At 53.2% G+C, this 19184-nt stretch overlaps 10 protein-coding genes across 10 annotated transcripts; 5 read left to right on the top strand and 5 right to left on the bottom strand.

Moving 5' to 3' along the window:
• Positions 1-403: 403 nt before the first annotated feature.
• On the top strand, positions 404-1318 carry CORC01_00461 (uncharacterized protein; the record flags this gene model as incomplete). Its single annotated transcript, XM_022612118.1, has 1 exon — positions 404-1318. One exon carries the CDS (start codon positions 404-406, stop codon positions 1316-1318), a length of 915 nt encoding a protein of 304 aa, XP_022481257.1.
• Positions 1319-2757: 1439 nt separating this feature from the next.
• Positions 2758-3455, top strand: CORC01_00460 (uncharacterized protein; the record flags this gene model as incomplete). Its single annotated transcript, XM_022612117.1, has 2 exons — positions 2758-3088; positions 3178-3455. The coding sequence occupies 2 exons, from the start codon at positions 2758-2760 to the stop codon at positions 3453-3455; spliced, it is 609 nt and encodes a 202-aa protein (XP_022481256.1).
• Positions 3456-3782: 327 nt separating this feature from the next.
• Positions 3783-4229, bottom strand: CORC01_00459 (uncharacterized protein; the record flags this gene model as incomplete). The annotated part of the gene is made up of 1 exon (XM_022612116.1): positions 3783-4229. The coding sequence occupies one exon, from the start codon at positions 4227-4229 to the stop codon at positions 3783-3785; it is 447 nt and encodes a 148-aa protein (XP_022481255.1).
• A 191-nt stretch (positions 4230-4420) lies between these two features.
• CORC01_00458 (RhaA is able to hydrolyze alpha-1) lies at positions 4421-4889 on the top strand (the record flags this gene model as incomplete). Its single annotated transcript, XM_022612115.1, has 2 exons — positions 4421-4567; positions 4668-4889. 2 exons carry the CDS (start codon positions 4421-4423, stop codon positions 4887-4889), a joined length of 369 nt encoding a protein of 122 aa, XP_022481254.1.
• A 136-nt stretch (positions 4890-5025) lies between these two features.
• Positions 5026-5682, bottom strand: CORC01_00457 (uncharacterized protein; the record flags this gene model as incomplete). Its single annotated transcript, XM_022612114.1, has 2 exons — positions 5026-5361; positions 5545-5682. 2 exons carry the CDS (start codon positions 5680-5682, stop codon positions 5026-5028), a joined length of 474 nt encoding a protein of 157 aa, XP_022481253.1.
• Positions 5683-6900: 1218 nt separating this feature from the next.
• Positions 6901-7436, top strand: CORC01_00456 (uncharacterized protein; the record flags this gene model as incomplete). Its single annotated transcript, XM_022612113.1, has 4 exons — positions 6901-6980; positions 7052-7107; positions 7178-7344; positions 7407-7436. The coding sequence occupies 4 exons, from the start codon at positions 6901-6903 to the stop codon at positions 7434-7436; spliced, it is 333 nt and encodes a 110-aa protein (XP_022481252.1).
• Positions 7437-7578: 142 nt separating this feature from the next.
• CORC01_00455 (fungal specific transcription factor domain-containing protein) lies at positions 7579-10082 on the bottom strand (the record flags this gene model as incomplete). Its single annotated transcript, XM_022612112.1, has 8 exons — positions 7579-8238; positions 8288-8463; positions 8530-8803; positions 8886-9424; positions 9483-9641; positions 9712-9896; positions 9969-9996; positions 10067-10082. The coding sequence occupies 8 exons, from the start codon at positions 10080-10082 to the stop codon at positions 7579-7581; spliced, it is 2037 nt and encodes a 678-aa protein (XP_022481251.1).
• Positions 10083-11577: 1495 nt separating this feature from the next.
• On the top strand, positions 11578-13951 carry CORC01_00454 (uncharacterized protein; the record flags this gene model as incomplete). The annotated part of the gene is made up of 4 exons (XM_022612111.1): positions 11578-12347; positions 12934-13578; positions 13753-13843; positions 13898-13951. The coding sequence occupies 4 exons, from the start codon at positions 11578-11580 to the stop codon at positions 13949-13951; spliced, it is 1560 nt and encodes a 519-aa protein (XP_022481250.1).
• Positions 13952-14115: 164 nt separating this feature from the next.
• CORC01_00453 (proline dehydrogenase) lies at positions 14116-15565 on the bottom strand (the record flags this gene model as incomplete). The annotated part of the gene is made up of 2 exons (XM_022612110.1): positions 14116-14929; positions 14979-15565. The coding sequence occupies 2 exons, from the start codon at positions 15563-15565 to the stop codon at positions 14116-14118; spliced, it is 1401 nt and encodes a 466-aa protein (XP_022481249.1).
• Positions 15566-16672: 1107 nt separating this feature from the next.
• On the bottom strand, positions 16673-18365 carry CORC01_00452 (uncharacterized protein; the record flags this gene model as incomplete). Its single annotated transcript, XM_022612109.1, has 5 exons — positions 16673-17014; positions 17095-17451; positions 17520-17921; positions 17978-17992; positions 18063-18365. The coding sequence occupies 5 exons, from the start codon at positions 18363-18365 to the stop codon at positions 16673-16675; spliced, it is 1419 nt and encodes a 472-aa protein (XP_022481248.1).
• Positions 18366-19184: the final 819 nt, after the last annotated feature.

Here is a 19184-nt window from a genome sequence, read left to right as displayed (position 1 = left end):
TTGCCAGATTGGTCAGCAACTCTGACGTGTATGCCGGATCACTCATCTTGATCTAAATAAAATGGTAAATACAGGTCTCCGAGACAAGGTATGGCGTCAGCTCGGTTCGCGGGGGTCACACGTGGCTGTTGGACCTTGCTAATCAGTAATTATAATAATCAGCGGGCCTCTTGTCTGCCGTGCAAAGACTTTCTGTAATCTTAACATCAGGACCGCATTTAAGATACCAGACCTCTCCGGAAATATTAATTGGTAGGCACATCATCGACGCAATAGCCTCTGCCTCTCCAGTACCGGGCGACATCACGCACATCCTCGTCATTTTCATCGTCTTACCGCTTCGCTACGGTCACTTTTTCGGCATTGTGAAGCTTCACTTCACACCCCACGTCGCGACGGTGCAATGCCGTTTTCCCCGCAACATGATATTCCAAACCTGGACGGCAAGGTCATCATCGTGACAGGCGGCAGCAGCGGCCTCGGAAAAGAGAGCGTCACCCAGCTCGCCAAGCACAACCCCGCGAGAATCTACCTCACAGCCAGGACAGAAGCCCGCGGCAATGCCGCCATCAAGGAGATTGAGCAAGCTGTACCGGCAGCCAAGGATAGGATCAAGTATCTCGAGCTGGACCTGGGTTCCTTTGCGGCGATCAAGAAATCCGCCGAGGCTTTTCTCGATTCATCCGATCGTCTCGATATTTTGATAAACAACGCAGGCCTGATGGCTACCCCTCCAGGCCTCACCAAGGATGGGTACGAGGTCCAGTTTGGTTCAAATTACATGGGCCCCGCCCTCTTCACCAAGCTGTTGCTTCCGATCCTGACTAAAACGGCCGAGCAGTCCGGGACAGACGTTCGCGTCGTCAACCTGAGCTCCGAGCTCTTCAAGCAAGCACCGACAGAGGGCATCCTCCTTTCAAAGTGCAAAACGCCCCTCAACGACATCTCCAGCTTGGCCCGCTACGGCCAGTCCAAGCTCGCAGACTACTACCACACCCGCACGCTGAGCCAGCTCTACCCTTCCATCAAGTTCGTCGCAGTCCATCCCGGGGTGGTGAACACTGGCCTCTTTGACGACTTTAAGAAAAGAAGGCCCTGGGTTGGTGGAATGATTAGTGTGCTTGGGTCCATTTTCCTGACGGACGTCCACGCGGGTGCGCGAGCTCAGCTTTGGGCCAGCACCGCGCCTACTGCAAGTGTGAAGAGTGGAGGCTTTTATAATCCCAAGTTCAAGGAGTATAAGGAGGCGAACTTGTACGACGATGGTGCCGCCCAGGCGTTGTGGGATTGGACTGAGAAGGAGCTTGAGGGTCAGTAATCTTAGTGGGCGTTTACGTCTAGCCAAGTGATCGACGGGCTGAGGAATACCTGTTGACGCATGTCAAGTACTAACCTTGAACACGAATAATAATACTCTTTCTTGAATTGTACCAGTTTTTAGATCCGACCTCGATCTCGCCACGTGATTAGAGTTGGTCTCATCATATAGCCCTCTTAACCCCGGTCTATACTTAATCACTGTTGGATGATCTGAACATATTTGATCAAGGCTATTTCAAGTTAATGGAATATACTTTAACTTTTTGCCAGACTGATATGAAATACCGAGTTGGTAGGTTCAAGAAGACCCTGTGATTATTAATTTTTTACCTGGCAACTACTATCTCAATTGAGTGCATCAACCTAAGGCCGTTTCACTTGAAGCATCATGTAGGTTCAGTTGAATTAAGGAAGACAATGAAAACCCGATTGGGTAGAGGATTCATCGTTTACATTGTCATACCGTCCTTGAATTGTATCTTTGGTCATTCGCATTTACAAACGGAATGAGAACTTGCATAGTCAATTACTGACAATCGAACGTGTGTCTCGTGTCAGTGATGCTCGATCTTATCGCATTTTATTCCTACCGTGCCAGTAAGAGCATTTCAGCCACACAAAACAAATTGTGGCGGACGAAGGCGCTGCAGAACTATGACAATTGAGATGAGTGGCTGAAGGGACCACGCGCTCACATTTGTGGCGGTGCTGAAGTTTGATCAGGTCTGTTCCTCGATTTCGGCCTCGCACGCGGTGAAGTCTCAACCTGCCCAAGCTGCCTTGGCTCTTGGGTAACGCCTTACCTAGGTAGCCCCAAGAACTGAAATGAATTGGCGAAGTCGCCAGTAAGCAGGTGATGTGGCTTTCGTAGCTTGTTACTCCGTCCCAAGTTAGGGGTCGACCTCAGCTAATTGGCGTGAGACTCGCCCATTCCTTCGAGACGTCAAGCGGGAAAGAATGGGGTCTGGTTCCCGCCACGACCGAGCTTCTCTACGCACTTTCGAGGGACACGCTGCTTCATCCTTTGACGTCATTGCGAGTCTAATCCGACATTGAGCTCTCAACAACCCACCCCTCATTCTGTACTCCGCGTTCACTCTCATCGCCCGGGTGAGTGGGGAAACAGAGAAGACGAAGTGGCGCTAAGCAATAAGCACTGCCCCCCGGTCTACTCAGCCGCAGGCAGCCAGCAGATCTTCAAAAGTGTCGAGGTTTGAGCTGATCTGCCTTGGGGGAGGGAGCTTGGAATGGCGCACAAGCTTTCACATGTATCACACTTAAAAACACTCGTCATCCCCCATCTTCGCTTCACAATCTGCGTCTATTGATAATTCCTCCCTTTGCTCACCTTGCGCCCTCACAAACCACGATAATACCCCAGAAAACAAGACTCACACAGCAGTAATTGCTCAACACACACACGTACAACCACGCACCATGGCTGCTCCAGCCGTCCACTCCCTCCCCCCAGCCGGGAACTCCATCGGCATCTTCCCGCAGTTGACAGCGCGCCAGAGCGAGACCCTCGTGCTCAAGGAAAAGATCCTCTCCATCACCGGCGACAGCTTCGACATCAAGCTCGCCACCGGCCAGCCGATCCTCCGAGTGCAGGGCAAGGCGCTGTCCATCTCAGGCCGCAAGGCCGTCTACGACATGTCGGGGAACCACCTGTTTGACATCGTCAAGGAACACCTGCACCTCCACACGACATTTGCGGCGCAGGACCCCAAGGGCAACAAGATTATGGAAGTGAAGAACAGCTTTGCGCGTGAGTTATTTTGGTCCTCCCCCCCCTTATTAGTACCTAGCTCCAGTGGAAGAGGGCCGAGTAAGCTGATTGTAGGGGTTTCGCAACAGTGATCGGCTCAAAAGCTACCGCGACATTCGTCTCGCCGCAGACGGGAAAGACGGAATCGCTCGAGATGAAGGGCAATTGGCTCTCGACGCAGGCCGACATTGTCGACACGAATACCGGCCAGGTGCTCGGGCGGATCGACAGAAACATGCTCCGGGCGCGCGACTTTTTCGGGGGCAAGCAAACGTACGCCCTCACAGTGGCGCCGGGGGTCGATATGGCGCTCATGTGTGCCCTGTGCATCTGCCTGGACGAGAAGAAGAATGACCAAAAGGGTTAGGAGACAGCTCGGGGCTGGGCTGTGACGTTTCTGACGATTAATGTATGAGAATGGTTTGCGGGTTCCCTGTACCATGTATGATTGCGATTGATACCTTTGAGCTCACGAGAAGCTCACCAACATCTGAATGTTTGCCATCCTTTGTAGCAAAAATCCGACTTCTTAGCGTGTGCATGTCTCGGTCCCCGCGCCGGAATATAAGCGACTTATACAGACAGCAGGCGACTCAAGAAGCCTCCCAGAACACGTTTCCCCGCGTTTCTCCACAAGCAAACACCTACCAAATCCGGGGACTCCGTATTACTTCGCGCGCCTGGTCGGGGTGGGCTATCCGATCTTGAAGTCTCCACCCTCAGCGCCCCGACCCAGATCGAGGTGAAGGACACGAAGCAATTTGACGGACTCGAAGACGCGTTCGCGGGCGGACGGGCCGTACACCTTCTCCAACCAGCTGAGCAACAGCTTCCGCGTCCAGATGTTCAACCTCACGTCCGTCGGCCGAGTCACATCCCTGCTCATCCAGGGCAGCCCGAAGTGGCAGTCCATCAGGCTCTTGACGAACAGCACCATGTCCTTCTCAAGCGTGGGGTTCGAGGCGACAATCGATAGGGTACGCTTGAGCCCAAGGAACTTCAGGGGGTTTGAGAGTGATGACGAGATTTGGAACCAGGTGTGGAAGCTCAGTGCTATGGCGGCCACGGCGGCTTGCTTTGCAAAGGGGTCGCATAGGACAATCTGGGAAGTCACTGGGGAGAATGGAGTGTTTGCGCGCATCACAAGGCCAGCCCTTGGTCACTTACAAGACCAACTCGTGGAGTAGCAACACTATTGAGTTTGGAACCAATATTGAGAGGGGAGGAAGCTGATGGGCGACGGTGAGTATTCCATCCGTTTGCTCCACGAGTGAAAGATGTAACGTTGATAAGCCGTCACAGGAAGGAGTCCTTCCCGGTGATGGAGATACCATGCTCCTCACCGGCGAGCTTGCCGAGTCGAGCAGTTTCACCGATGTCAACAAGACTCTGACACCACCCAACACCTTCTCGCTGGCGTGTGGACCCGGCTTTGTTAACCAGACAACACTCACGAGCTACCTGTTCGATGTTTCCGACGTGCCGTTCATGCTGAAGACTGGAAGAACCAGACACAGCGCGCATCATCGCCGCCAGCACCTCGCAGACGGAGCAAGCCAGGGACACGCTAAAGCCCTAGGTCGACTCGCAGATCGCCAACGGCCAGATGAACACTTCGCCCAGCCTGGGGTACAACCTCACGACAGTCGCGAACGCGCTGGCGCCGCCGGCCGGGAGTTTCGGCTTGCAGGGCTCCCAGCTCCTCCTGGGCCTAATGGCCTTCAACGACCACGCGCGTCTCACAAACGACTTCGCCTGGGCGCGATCCACCTGGCCGCGGTGTCAGAGGGTGCTTGACTGACTTCTGCCGCAGATCAACGCTCCGACGGGTCTCGTAACCTTTGAGGTGGGATTCGCGGTTCACGGGGCCCGCGGACGGGGGATCTGCCACCGGAGGCGAGGCCGTCCAGCCTCTTCAACTACGCCGCCAACGTAGCCTACGCGCTGAGCGATACGACATCCGCCGCACGGTACAGAGACGCCGCGACGTCCTTGGCGACCGCGACGGATGAGCGTCTCTGGGACGACGGGAGGGGCGCGTACGGTCTATCGCCGGCGGATCTGGACTGCATCTCGGCGGCGGCGACGGCGTTCTGCATCACCTTGGGCATAGCGAACGCGACGCGCTTTTCGCGGTGCCTCGCCGCTGTGATGTCCAGCTTGAAGCTGAGACCGGGCTTCAGGGATAGCTCGGCAGGGCGCTCCAACGACTCGAGCGTCAACATCTCGCCCAATACCAGTGGGTTCCTGTTTTCGGCGCCGTTCATGAGCAACTAGACAAAGGCGGCGAGGGAGCTCCTGGAGATCCTCTGGGGCGCGATGCTGCCCGGCAGCGCGACCGAGGCGGCAGACCAGAGCGCGGTGGGCGCGAGCTGGGAGTACGTCGACGCCGCGACACGGCAGGCCGGCCGGTGACTGTTTACGGGCCTGAGTCACCCGTGGGGCGGCGCCGCAACGTATGTGTTGACGGAGTGGGCTACTGGTATTCGGCCTGCTGCGCGCAGGAACTGGGTGGTTTCGCCTGCGGCTGGGGTGGAGATGGGGTTGAGGTGATTGAGCGCCAATGCTGTCGGGGTTAGTATCAGGGCGCCCATTGGTACCCGCGTATGGGGATGAGAGCATTGTATTACATGAACGGTCCAAGTATCGGTTTACTGTTGACGCGCTGTGGGAGAATGGCATTGCTTAGATCTGCTCAACACTCCTAGCTTAGACTTGAGGATTGGAAAGTCTGTCATGACGGAGTCTACATGCGGCACTTATTCGAGCACGCGAACCAAGGGTAGTCTTGCATGTTAGTCCAAAGTCGTGACGTCGTAGACAATTATCGAGGCTTGGAATGATCAGATCACGATGTGGGGGAAAAGCCGAGACATTGCTCAGCGCTTTATCGTTCTTATTGTGGATTCTTACCGGGCACTGACATCGCTTGCCTCCACCCATGCAACGGGTTAAGCAAACAATCTATGGTTGTATAGTGTAGCGGTTATCACTCCAGATTTTGACTGTACCAAAACTTCTGGTAACCCCGGTTCGAACCCGGGTACGACCTAATCTAGCAGCGATGGTTGTCGCGTTGCATCCTTCTTTTTGTTTTCTCAAAAGACAGATGAGTTGCCACATCTTCTTGTGCACGACGTCCGCTCAAATCACTTCATGCACGTGCAGACTAGTACTACCGTCTTTTGCCCAGTGTATAATGCGCAGTGGAACCCGTTGAAAGAGAGGCCTCTATCGTGAACTAACCCCACGGCTTTGCCGTCAAATGTAATAGCAAAGCCGAGTCACGTACATAGGTAGGTAACGTAATTACTTCAGGTTGAATGATTGCTCGTTTACTGACCACAATCAACAATTGTCGAAGATGCGGAAGTAAAGAAAAAGCAATTTTGCCCCTTGGAGAACTCAGCTGCATTAATTCGCATTGCCTGCGCCTTGAAGCCAACATAGTGGTGGGAGAATAGACAAGAGGGAGGCAATGCCGGAGTTCTCGCCACCCGGGCCCGCGCCACGCATCACCGGCTACTTTCGGCACCTAATTCCGGCATCGGAGCTGCCAAACAGAGTACGCTGCCCCGCCCCCCTCCCCCTCAAACTCCGAACTCCTCGAACCGTCCCATCTCCGCACTTCCCGGTCACATGATGCCGTGATCTCGATCTCCCGTGAGAAGCTTCTCCGCAGTAGCCGTGTATCTCAATCCATCAGAATGTCAATGTCGGCTCGAATTTTGAGGAATAGCTTCAAACCCGCAGTTCGGCAACCGTTTGTTCCCCGCCCATCCGCCTCTTCACCGTTCAACCGCTACCGCACAATGGCTACCGCCGCCAAGGAGTTCCTCTGCATCCTCCCCGACAAGCCGGATGCGCTTGCCCGGCGCTTGGAGGTCCGACCGTAAGTGTTCTTAGACTAGCTGTTGTGAAGAGGCCGAGTGGGGGTTCCGGACGATTGCTGATATGCCGCAGCACACATCTCGCGAATGCCCAGGGCCACAAGAGCAACGGAAAGGTTGCCGTTGGTGGTACGTAATCAGTGAAACTTGCTTCTTCTTGTGAGGTCTGCCATGATGTCGATGCTTATAATGAGACTAGGCGCCATGTTTGAGAAGGAACACCCCGTCGAGGGTCAGACGCCCGGCTTCAAGGGTAGCGTGATGATCTACACCGTGAAGGACGCCGACGAGGCCTGGGAACTCATCCGAGGCGACGTGTATGCCAAGAATGATGTTTGGGACCTGGAGAAGGCTCAAGTCATTCCGGTAAGTTTCAGACTTTTGTGACCAAGGAAGGAGATCCGACTGACTCGGGGTGATTGGTGTAGTTCAAGTCAGCTATCCGCGAATCTTTATAAACATCTGCATAAAGTAGGTACCTGAGGAGTTCTCGATTCCGCCAGATCGCCATATAGACTCAGCGACGAGAACACAGATAGATACTCAAACTTTTCGGTGTCATTCACCATTCCTCATTCCGCTTTTGACTACAGTAGCTCATCAACTCCTCTCCCTATTCCCATCAACAGACTGTATCAAGTCCTCCACATCCAACCTCTCCGCCAAATCCAACAACGCCTGCGGAGAAAGGCCACCCATGCCGCTCGTATCAAAAATATCCCACCCAGCCTCCTCCATCTGATCCAAAAATGACCCGTGCTCGTGCCCGTGCCCATGATGTTGGTGGGAAGGGTGGTGGTGGTGGTGGTGGTGGTTCGCCGTACTCGTCGGCGGCGGCGTCGGCGGCTCCTCCCCGACCGGCGTCAGCGCCGACATGATGTGCTCCAGCTGGCTCAGCTCCAGCTTCCGCAGCGGCGCCACGAGGCTCCCCTTGGAAATCATCTTGTCCAGGACGCACTTGATGTTCTCGCACCACGCGTCGTCGTGCAGGATGGAAGGGCTGATGACCCGGATCAGGTAGAGGAGGAACGCTGAGGAGAAGGCGTCTTCGAGCTGGAAGGGGAGGAAGGCTTCGAGGAGGTCTTCGTCTCCGAGGACGCGTAGCGTTCGGAGCACCGTCTGTGCGGAGTCGACGCAGGATTGTAGGAGGGATGCGACTGGTGGTGTGAGGGAGACTGTTTGTGAGTGTCGCATGTCGGAGTGTTCAATGTGCATGTGGAGGGCACACATGACCAGTGGCCGAGTGGTCAGGACGACGCACTGCTGGGGTTAGAAAATAAGCTCCCCAGGTATATGTAGATGGACGTACGTGGTGGTAAGACAGGATGAGTCGCAATGCCATCCTGGAAGCTCTGCTGACAGAGCCTTGAAAGTGCGTGTCGAGGAGCGCGGTGAGATCCCGGGATAATCTCGCCAGATCCCTCAGGATCGACTGGGTGTTGGGAACCAGCGAACCATCAAACTCTTTGCCCACACCATAAATAGCTAGCACGACAGCATTAGTGACCCGTTTCCTCAACAATTAATTCCTCCTCCTGCTGGGAAACTCACTTGTAAGGATACGGGCCATGAGCCGCGATAGTCGGACATGCAGCGTCATATTCAGCGCATCAAGGGAATTGTCCATTTGCGAAGGAAGCTTCACAGTGATATCCTCATCCCGAATAGAAGTCGGCGCTCCCATCAAGGCCGAAAATTCCCTGTCGAGGGTGTACACCACCCAGAAAACAATATTGCAGCGTCGCGAGTACTCGATACCGACAACTTCTTCGGGCATATGTCTATAGATGCCTTCAACGATGCCGATTCGCAGCGCCTGTCCAATCTACAACCCCCCGCGTCAGTGACCCCGTATTCTCTTCAAAAATCTCGCGATAAAAAGGGTAAAAAGGAGGGCAAGCTCTCACGTGTTGATACGCAGCCAACCTCATATCCAAGCACTGAAAGTACAGCGCAGCCAAAGCAAGCGCCTGTATAGCAGGAATCGTATCCGGATTCAAGCCCGACAGGTCCGGCAGCAACGACATGGCCCTCGCGGCGTACTGGACCCCGGGCGGGGCCGCATGCGAACTACCGTTCACGACAAACGCCTTGCCGAACGCGAGGACGAGCAGGTACTGCGCGTACCACAGCCTCGAGGCGCTGGCCTTGCCGACGGGGTCCTCGTACAGCTCGTGGAGGTTCTTGAGAAAGGACGGCTCGTCAATGACGTAGAAGACGGCGCCGAGATAGAACTTGACCGTGTTGAAGAGGAAGAGGGCGTAGTCCAGCGGCGGGAGGTTGGAGACGTCGGGCGTCTCGGTGGCGCCTAGGGGCGTCCATTGCATCCTGAAGGCGCCCTCGTGGGGGAGATGCCACGGGTCTGGGGCTGCCTCTGGTATGCGTTTGCCCAGCAGGGCTAATACTCGTCGGCAGAATGACCATGATGAGGTTGGGCCCATGTACCCTGTGGAGCGGCATGAGCATTGTCTTGTTTAGTCAGGACATGGGCATATATGACTTACAGTACCGTTCCCCCACCTTTGCAAAGGTGTAGCCGCTGTCCACGAGCGGGTTCTGTCTAAACCCTGGGCCGAAATCGCCGTGGTCTTCGTGATTTGAAGGAGCATCTCCTACCTCAGTGTCCGGCTCAGACGCCGGAGGACCTTCAAGGTGCGGACTCTCTAAGACGTCTGCAGCGTCAGTATGTATATGAGTGCACCACCGGGCAATAAAAGAATTAGTGCAACTCACCATGCCTCGGTGTCTCGGACTGGCCGGCGGTGTCTTCACTCTGAGAAAGAGAAGTGTGATGCGGCGTCGCATACGCATCCGTATACCGACTCTGCACGTCCTCAACATCGTCGCCCCGACTTAGAGCCCTCGCCGGGCGGTCGGAATCCTGCTCGCTGTTCCTGTTCTGAAGTTCTCGGAGGTAACTGGAGAAAGTGGAGTCATTAGTCTTTGTTGTTGTTTCAATCCCGACAACTGAACTGGTCCCGACAACTCACCTCTCCGGCACCGATATCCTCTTATCCTCTACAGCAAAGATGCATCTATGCTTTTTTCGGTCGCAACGGGTACAAGGCTGAGAGCCGGAGCACTTGACCTTCATCACCCGACATCGTTCGCAACTTTTTTGTTTTCGCCCAAGTCAGCCTTTTCATCAAAAACTAAACTCTCCGATGTTCGGAACAAACGGGCCCGGGCAACTCCCCCCTCCCCTTTTCGCACAGAACGCACGCTTTTTGGCATTTTTTGGTCACTTTGAACTGTCCCTGGCTTAATTGCGGCATGGCGGACGGTTCTCGTGGAGCCAGTTTTGCGACTTCATGTCTCTCTTTCTCGTGTTTCCCGCGTGGCTGGTAGCGCGTGCAGTGCTCGCAACGTAAATATGTCGGAGCAGGGTTCCGACAAGTTTTACATGTGCGCAACTTGGTGTCTTTATTGGCAATAGCAATTTTGGGGCAGATGGACACTAGTGCGAGACCGCAGGACGGTTTGTTGGGGTAGGCGACTCGCCGTAGATAGCCGAAGGAGGTCTTTGCGCCATCCTTATCGTTGGGGGTGCTTGCTTCTACCCCACAAAGTCCACGGGCGTGTTCGTCCGTTCACAGTTCCGGAGGCACCGGAGTTGATACGGGTGATGGAGAATGGTGCTTCTGATGAACTACACACCTCACTCATCGTGGGGAAGATCGGCACGTGTTCGTCGAAACCTCAAGGAAAATGGAGACTAGGCAAAAAATCCGGGGTTGAGAGATCACGAGACCGCTTGGCTCCGGAGGGGAGGCTTTCGAGGGAGAAGAGGCATTGGAGCAGGTGACCCAAGCTACGGGGTAGTCTACCTTAGGTGGAGGTCACGCCCACTGTATCTGAGCAGATCAATGTCGGGCTCTCAACTAACACTGAATGCAAGAATAGCAGAGCACTTGGCAACCGGGAAGAAGCAAAAGGTAGGATCATCGAAAGAACGAATGAAAAGTCCTCGCTTTATCAGCGGATTCGACGAGCAGGACGCAGGGGATCCGTCCTCCTACCGCAGAAGAATTCGCCGAGATACCACCCTGACTGTTGTGAGATACCTGTTGCGTCAGATCTGCAAAAGGAAACCAGCTAGGTCGTGATTGAGAAGAGGCTTGGAAAAGTCACCGGATCTGCCACGGGGTGGCCGAGTTGTGGAATGTCGGGTGACGTATCCGACATTCCCCAAATATCCGATGACGCCGCCAAAGTGGGCATCGGATCGCTGTTCCGACCATCTCCAGGCCAATTGCGTCAAAGTGTCTTATCATACCTCCAAGCCGAGGCTTGTTTACCAGTGCCCTTGCTTTGACGACATAGATTGCCGACCCTCTGCGTATGTGACTCTGCATAGGGCCTGTTACAAGTCGGCATCCGGCTGCAACGCGATGCTTTGTAAGTAGAACTGAAGCATGTTTTTCAGCAGTTAATTTAGTGACAATGAGATTCCCCTCGTTGGGGCGTTTGACCCCGCGGAGGTATGTTAGTAATCGCCATACGTGCACCTCGGGAACAACCAGAGGATCAAATGCTGAGTTACCTCTTAGACCACAAATCGCACCACGTACACTACCAAGCCCAATGTGCACAATCAGAATGTCTTCAACCAAATTGGCAGGCTCAGCAGGAGCTATTGTAGAGCGTGTCGGTAACTTTGAGGAGGTACAATCTAAGCGCCCCGACTTTGACCACTCTGGTGCGCCAAGAGAGGTCACAAAGTCTCCCGATCCTACTTGGTCCTACGGCCAGGGAGTCCGCACCAGGGAAACCATCTCCGCAACCCACAAGGAGATTGATCCCTATGCACCAGACCGTTCCATGATCAATAACTATCGTCTGCTCGTGTCTGGAATTGCACCCAGGCCCGTGGGGTTTCTGAGCACCTTGTCAAAGGACGGCAAGAAGAACCTCGCGCCGTTTAGCTACTTCCAAGTCATTGACCATGACCCACTCATGTTTATAGTCGGCTTCTCATCTCGGCCGGGCGCTGTCAAAGACTCGTATCGGAATCTCCAGGAGACGGGCGAGTGTGTCATCAACACAGTTTCGGAAGACATGATTGAGGCGGTCAATGCCACGTCCATCGACGCGCCGCACGGCGTTTCCGAGTGGGCTATTTCTGGGCTGCACGAGGGAGAGACGACGACGGTCAAGCCTCCGAGAGTTTTGGAGTCGGTCTTTTCGATAGAGGCAAAGGTAGTAGACAGTAAAGAGTTTAGCGACCACGCCCAGGAGGGAAAGAGCGTGGCCGGCATGGTTCTACTCAAGGCTACTCGATCCTGGGTTAGGGAAGATGCTGCTGACCCAGAATCCAGTCGCATTGAACTCGAGAAATTGCGTCGGGTTGGTCAGCTAGGTGGGAAGTCGTATGGGCGCATCACGTCGACTTTTGAAGTGCCTCGTAGGAGATGGCAGGATGAGGAGCCGGAAAACAGTCTTCTTCAGAACCTAGGAAAGACGGCCTCGAAATAAGATTTCTTTTTTTGAAAAAGGGTTTTGCGCAAACTTTTGGTGACGTGAAGCAATGAACCCTTTCAGTTGTAGCACCCACGAGCGACCTAGCCTCATCGCGGGCCATTGGGAACACAGTCCCTATTCACACAAAGTTCAACGTGAGTACCCCTTACAAATGCAAGCTCGACTTTGAGCCTCCCATTCGTGGGATATCGACGAAATGGAATCCACGAGCCGCGACTTCATCCCCTCTCATTCGACGCCACTCGAAATGATCTTAGGACGGTAGGGATCTGTCGGCCAACCAATGAATTCAGGGCTGTTGGTGTAGTAACATTTGATGCATACGAGAGCTCCAATCGCTGTTGAAATGAGGCTCTCGCATATTACTTAACTACATAGGCCACCCATTCCTCGTCAAGCCTGATTCTTCTTTTGCTTTTACGTCTCCATACCAGTCATAACCATGATTGCATCCTCTGAAAACCTCTCACGCAGTTCTGTCGCGCCAAAAGATCCGTGGAAATCGCTTGTCGAACGAAGCATCAACGCATGGCCGGCGCGGATGGCGGACATGCATAGACTTGCGGGAGACTTCTTGCAGCATTACAGTAGCCTAGATGACTTCCTATGCGCTCCACAGGCAAATCTACTGTTCTGGTTCTTTCAACGGAGACAAGCGTTCCTCTCCCAAAAGAGGCTGTCAAAGTGGAGCAGAGATCGTCTGGCGGATTATATTCTCATGCCCGCTTCCAACGGATTCGTCTCACGGGCAGAGTGTCTCTTTGTCAGCCACTTTTGGACCACAAGCGACGATCCAGATCCTGATGGCACGAACTTGCGCCTTCACCAGAACCTACTCGCGCCTCAGTCTTGGTTATATATCTGGGTTGACTGGACGTGCATCCCGCAACATCCCCGAACCGAGAAGGAGGAGGCTTACTTCTTGCGCGGGCTTGAGACAATGCCGGGCATCATTCGAAACTGCGGGTTCAGTTGGTTTTATCCGCCCTTCCAAGCCCGCTTGTGGATCTTGTATGAGATCGCCGAGTATAGCCTTACGTGCGACTACGGGATTGAGGAGACTGAAGACAACAAGGAATTTGTGAAACACATCCAAGAAATGCAGGAGGTTGGGGTGCGGTCAGTGCTGACCAAGTACGGTTATAGGTGTAGCGACGATCGTGACAAGGAATACTTGATCTCGTGTCTGGAGCTTCTATGTGTATTGAGGCGATTACATTTTGACCTTCTCGATGTCAGACGGTTGATGAATCACGTGCTATGGAGTTCTCACGCGCAACGATTAACATACAGGGTTCCCGATGGAGTTGTGGAGTTTTTCAGGTTCGATGGGTTTTTAGACTTTCAAGGAGAGCGTCATAAACTCACCGCGTTTCCCAAGTGGGTAAGTTTTCTACCGCCATTAATGACTTGAACATCACTAAAGAGGTATCAATAGGGGGAGGGCAAATATTCCGCCAATGCCATATCTTCAGACTCTCAGAAGCGCTAGAAGTTTGTCCAAGAGGTCAAGTACCACAAAACGATAAGAGAGCAATGGGATTGTTGAAACTTTCTCAAATTTTCTCAGTGTTTTTGAGTGTCTATTATTGGATATCTCTAAAGCAAATCATTATGCATCGCTGTTTAAAAAAAAAATAAAAAAAGAAGCTTGGCTTAACCAAAAACCCGGCGTCTCAGCTCGCTCTTCAATGAGCCGAGCATATGTGCGCTCTCCGCGACGGCTCCCTTGTTCTCGACCGCCCTCCGGTGCAGGTAGCCCATACACTCCGAAACAGACCCCCACGGCAGATACTTGAACGGCTTGGGGATAGCATCCCTCTTCAGCCCAGAGTCCGCGACGCACGTGTCGTAGTTATCCAACAGCTCGCAGCTCAACTCGTCCGCCATGCCAAACAGCTGACCGCACTCGAGCTCCGTCGTGGCCTGGCCGTCTAGGATCCTGCGTCGGTGGGTAGAGATTGCGGTTGCGGAGCTGGCGGCGTTGTGTGTGGCGAGGAAGAGCGCGCTGGCGGGGAACTGGCACTCCTTGGCCTCCTCGGGCAGTCTCTGGCTGATAAACATGTCGGCAATGTCGTCAAAATTGGTGTCGGTGTCTTTCTTGGTGTCGTGGATCAGGGATCGGACTTCGTTCTCAATGTAAGCGCCGCGGACCAGCTTGACTCCCAAGCTCCAGCCCTCCTTCGCAGCCAGAGAAATATGGCGCTCGGAATTGGCCTTCGAGCCCTTGAGATAACCTTGAATAGTGTTGTAAATCAACGGCTTGCTCTGGCGGTTGTGCTTTCTCATGAGGTCGATAGTCCACTCGTCGAGTTGGGGCTGAAGGGCTTGTTGCTCGGCATCGATCCAGAGACGGGAGCCTTGTCTGTTGGTCTCCTCGCAGAGCTCATCCAAGGCCTTGCTCAAAACTTCCGGGATGGGTGCTTTCGACTTCAAGGCATCTACGGCAATGGGACCAGCGCCAGTTACCCTGAACTTGTTAGTAGGGAATTATGGGAAAGAGTGGCACTGCAACTTACTTGACAGCCAGGAAGTCGCCTGGTGCCATCATATGGAGAGTTTCGAGGTTTCCTTTCTTCCATTGGTCGACCATCGCATAAACCTGCGGAGCGTACTCTCCAGCTTGCGCTTCAGCGTCGGCGGCCTTCTTGTCCAAAACGATTTCTTTTGCGTAATTGAGAATGACACCCTGGTAACCCATTCGCTTCACTTCGGAAACAGTCTTTGAGACTTGAGGGATGTTCTCTCCTGCGCAGAAGTGGTCGTAAATGGTCCATCTGAGTAGCCGGTTCAACAAGGGATTCTTATCGGGGTTGAATAGTGCGAATTTGGTGTTGGCGATAAAGTGTAGTAAAGGTAACGCTGGCTTCATGAGAAGTGGTGATGACATGAATTGGGTGAGGAACAATGACCGGACCAGAGCCTTGGTTGAAAGCCGAGATAGAGGCGATTTCTTCGGGGTCGGTGTGAAGGTTCGTGGCGCTGTTGGAGACAAAGTTTGAGTCTTGGCCGCCGTGGTGCTGACATGCCTCGCCGCTCCCTGCAGTCGAAGGGATCTGCAGAGCGGCACCGGCGCATGGCTGCACACGACGAGTCTGGCCGGCATCGTGATAGCTGAGGGGGGTTTGGTCGGTTGAGACGAGACTTGAGACGCAAAGGGATGGTGGGAGGGTGCCTGGGCACTTCTATTTATCGATCACGAACGGCTACGGCCGGCATAAACTCTCAATCGCGGCCGAGTCGTGGTATCGTGGAGATATGTCTCCGAGCTAGCCAACCCCCGCCGTCGGCGTTCCGATGGTGTATCTCTGTGCCCCCCACCGGCCAAGACTAGAGTTTACGTGTGGTATTGCGGCTCTTGTCCATTGCGGATTACGGCGGGGCCAGCTTAGTATTGGATCATCAGTTCGCAGATGGATAAGACAAGCCCGCCACCGACGCATAACCAAGACATTATTGGGTCTCGATGAGATCAAAATCCAACACAAGCCCGTTATCGGAATGCTTTGAGTTTAGATCCATGAGATAACAGTGACCAAGTGACCAAAGTCGGGGGCTTAGACAATGAGGGGGCACCCCGGAAGTAGCAGGTGTCGGTGCGCCAGTCCCGACATGTCGGATCCTAAAAGTCGGAAGTGCTTATCGCGTCGGAAGTTCATCCCGACAACACAAATTTCCCCCATGGTAGCTGAGATGATTGACTCTGTAACTTTGTTCCACTTCAGTCCTTCCGACGTTCAACACCGCTTTTTCCTACAGAGAAACCCTTATCAATCATTTGAGCGATAGATTGAATCGACCGATGAATCAGCAAAATGGCTGGCTGTCCCTACATCTATCCCTGATCGTCGTGTGGGCCATCCTTACGCATATGTTTTCTGGTCATCATGTCGTCTCACCGTTAAGGACAAAACTACCGTGGAACTTGGGTAATTAAACGAGGGAAGAAAACAAACTGGCGGCTGCGGCTCTGTGGCTTCTTAAACATAAATAAGGTTTGAGCCCACCTCCCCTATCCAGGGATTATAGGTTCATCTTACCGCTATTATACTTTTCCGTTTTAAACTACCAGCGGCCTTCTATGTCGTTTCTAAGAGACGGACATAAGTACAGTGGATTAATCAAACTGCTTAACTTAACCTATACTCTTTGTTCTCATTCTATCCGCCTGTCATCAAGCATTACAAGACTCTCAGTACCTTCCACCTGTAATTCAATCATGTTTGCGACCAAAGTTGGGCAGAAAAGACCATGTCAACAACAGGAATGCCAGTGCTCCAAGCAGTATCGGAGACAAAACCTGCACACCATGGCGCTGTGCCTGAGCCCCAATGACAAAGGGTAGGACAGCTGCACCACTGCCTCCAAGAGCAATGGCGAAACCGATGGCACTGACATGTAGGTGCCGTGGTAACAACTTTGTGATGGCAACCATCATGGTGGGGAACAGGGGTCCCAAGAAAAACCCCTGAAGAGATACCGTGATTGCCGAGACAAAGAATTCGGGAATAAGCCAGAACAAAAGCTGTAGGCACACGGCAGCACCGAGGTAGAGCTATCAAGGTTTCGAAGTTAGTCAGCTGATTGACCGATTCATGTTCAAAATTTTGAATAGGCCCCTGAGGTTGAACAAACCATGACAGCAAGCTTCTCGCCCACGCGGGGTGTCACGAGGCCGAGAGCAACGCGGCCCAGGGCTAGACCCGCCCAGAAACCAGTGGCCGTCATACCACTGGCAAACTCTTCTCCATGGCGAACCTGCAACATGAATGTGACAATCCAACCGCCAAGGGAGACCTCCAGTCCGACGTAGCCCAAGGCAAAGACGGCGCACAACCATGTTACCCGAGCCGAGGGGAGTTTGAACAACGTTTCGTGTACAATCGACTCTCTCGGCTCTGGACCTTTGGGGTTTTCCTCGCGGTACGCACTTCCAGTAGCGGACCAAAAGGCCGATGGCGTCAAGACAAGCTCTACCATGGCCAAACCAGCCTGGATACACGATGACTTGGTTAGCGGACCCTCCATGACACATTTTGCGGAGATGTGCTCTCTCTCACCATGAAGTAGTAAAAAGTATGCCATGGCAGTTGAGCTTTGCTAATCATCACGGTTGCCGTCATTGGGCTGAGGACAGCACCAACGCCGTAGCAAGCATGCATCAGACTGATGACATGGCTTGAGTCCGCCAGACTCCCGACCCACGAGTTCCAGGCTGCATCGCCTATCCCGTTGCCCAAGCCAGCCAGCATGTAGATGAATACCAACGCTGGGTAGGGTGGATGCAGTGAAATGGCGACGTATGATGCCAGGTGACAGACAGAACAAATCACTGCTATGCCCCTTCGTCCAACACTCTCGTGAAGGCTGTTGTTCAAAATGGCAGAGAGCGTATGTCCAATGAAGGGTGCAAGGAAGATCAGAGATGTGAAGGAGTAAGGTAAGTCGTAGTATTTCCCCAGCTTCACATCATGATTCTATTAGATGCTGGTAGAACTAAGCCTCTGAGAGAACTTACATAAGGTATAATTGCCTAATTCAAGTTCAACCACTGGTTAGTCCTAAAGCTCACAATATTCCACGACGTATTGCATCCGACTTACCCCGTAAGAAGCATCGTTTGCCCCCATGACCAATAGGCTCCAGAATACGGCCACTGTACGGACAACGTTTGAACGTGAGCTGTTCCACTTTTGCATGGCTAAAACAGCGTCGTCGGGTGTAGAAGGGTACTCGGCATGCTCGCGACGACTGAATTCCGGTGATTGACTGGACCCATCGCGATGACCACCAGTGTACGCAATTGGTGTAAAAGCCTCGCCATACTTTGTACCGTGCTCTCTCTCGATGGACGAAAAAGAGAGCTGCTGTAACTCGATCCGCTGAACACTACTACTAGGCGCCATGTGTTGAAAATGAAAGCTTGGAAATTGGGAGGTCTATGCCTCGAAGTGTGGAGTCAAAGGCTCAAAGCTTTTCGACGGGGGTGGATTTCAGATATTGTATGAACGGCTCACCAGCCAGTGTAGAATTTGTAAAAACAGGAGACGTGGTCTGTTATTGTCAGACTCCTGGCAGATGTGATCATGAATGAGTGGTGCCTCCTGTCGGAGTTCCCAGAGCAGTAAGTCCGGCTGCCGGCGACCCTGAGGCCGGGGTACCACGATCGCTTATTCACATCAGCGACTATGCGAACTAGTAGGTACTGCTGGTGCTCAAGTCTGAAGTCATGATTGGCCTGAGCACGCAAGCACAGCGAGGGTTGCCTGCAAGATTTATAATCCGCTCTCGTCACTCTGCTTTGTTAAAATCAGCACATTTATTCCAGCGGCTGGGCCATTGACTCATCGTAGCTAGTCTCAGAAACTTCTGAAACATTCAGGCTGTACATGTTCGTACAAACTCATTGCTTGGATTCAAACGAATAGTACATGTATCTCCTAAGTAGGTGAATCGAACGCCGAGCTCGGGAAACTGTGGAGCAGCAAGGATTGATGTCCGGCAGTCAGGGACCACTTGCCGAATCAGGAAGTACTTCCCACCGGACATGAACTCGACTACCATGGTCAGATGAAACCATTTGCTTCGTGTTGTGCGCTGTGACTAAGTGAATTCTGCCTGAGTTCCTCGTCACTTTTCCTTTCCCCGTGTCTTCGTGCTTGCGGTAGCGGAAGACGTATGCAGGAAAGCATTGAAGGAGTCTAGAACATGAGGTGTCTACATTT

Source organism: Colletotrichum orchidophilum (genome assembly GCF_001831195.1).
Source record: "Colletotrichum orchidophilum strain IMI 309357 chromosome Unknown Scaffold_3.1, whole genome shotgun sequence".
In the NCBI taxonomy this organism is placed as follows: domain Eukaryota; kingdom Fungi; phylum Ascomycota; class Sordariomycetes; order Glomerellales; family Glomerellaceae; genus Colletotrichum; species Colletotrichum orchidophilum.
This window is presented reverse-complemented; position numbering and strand designations above follow the sequence as displayed.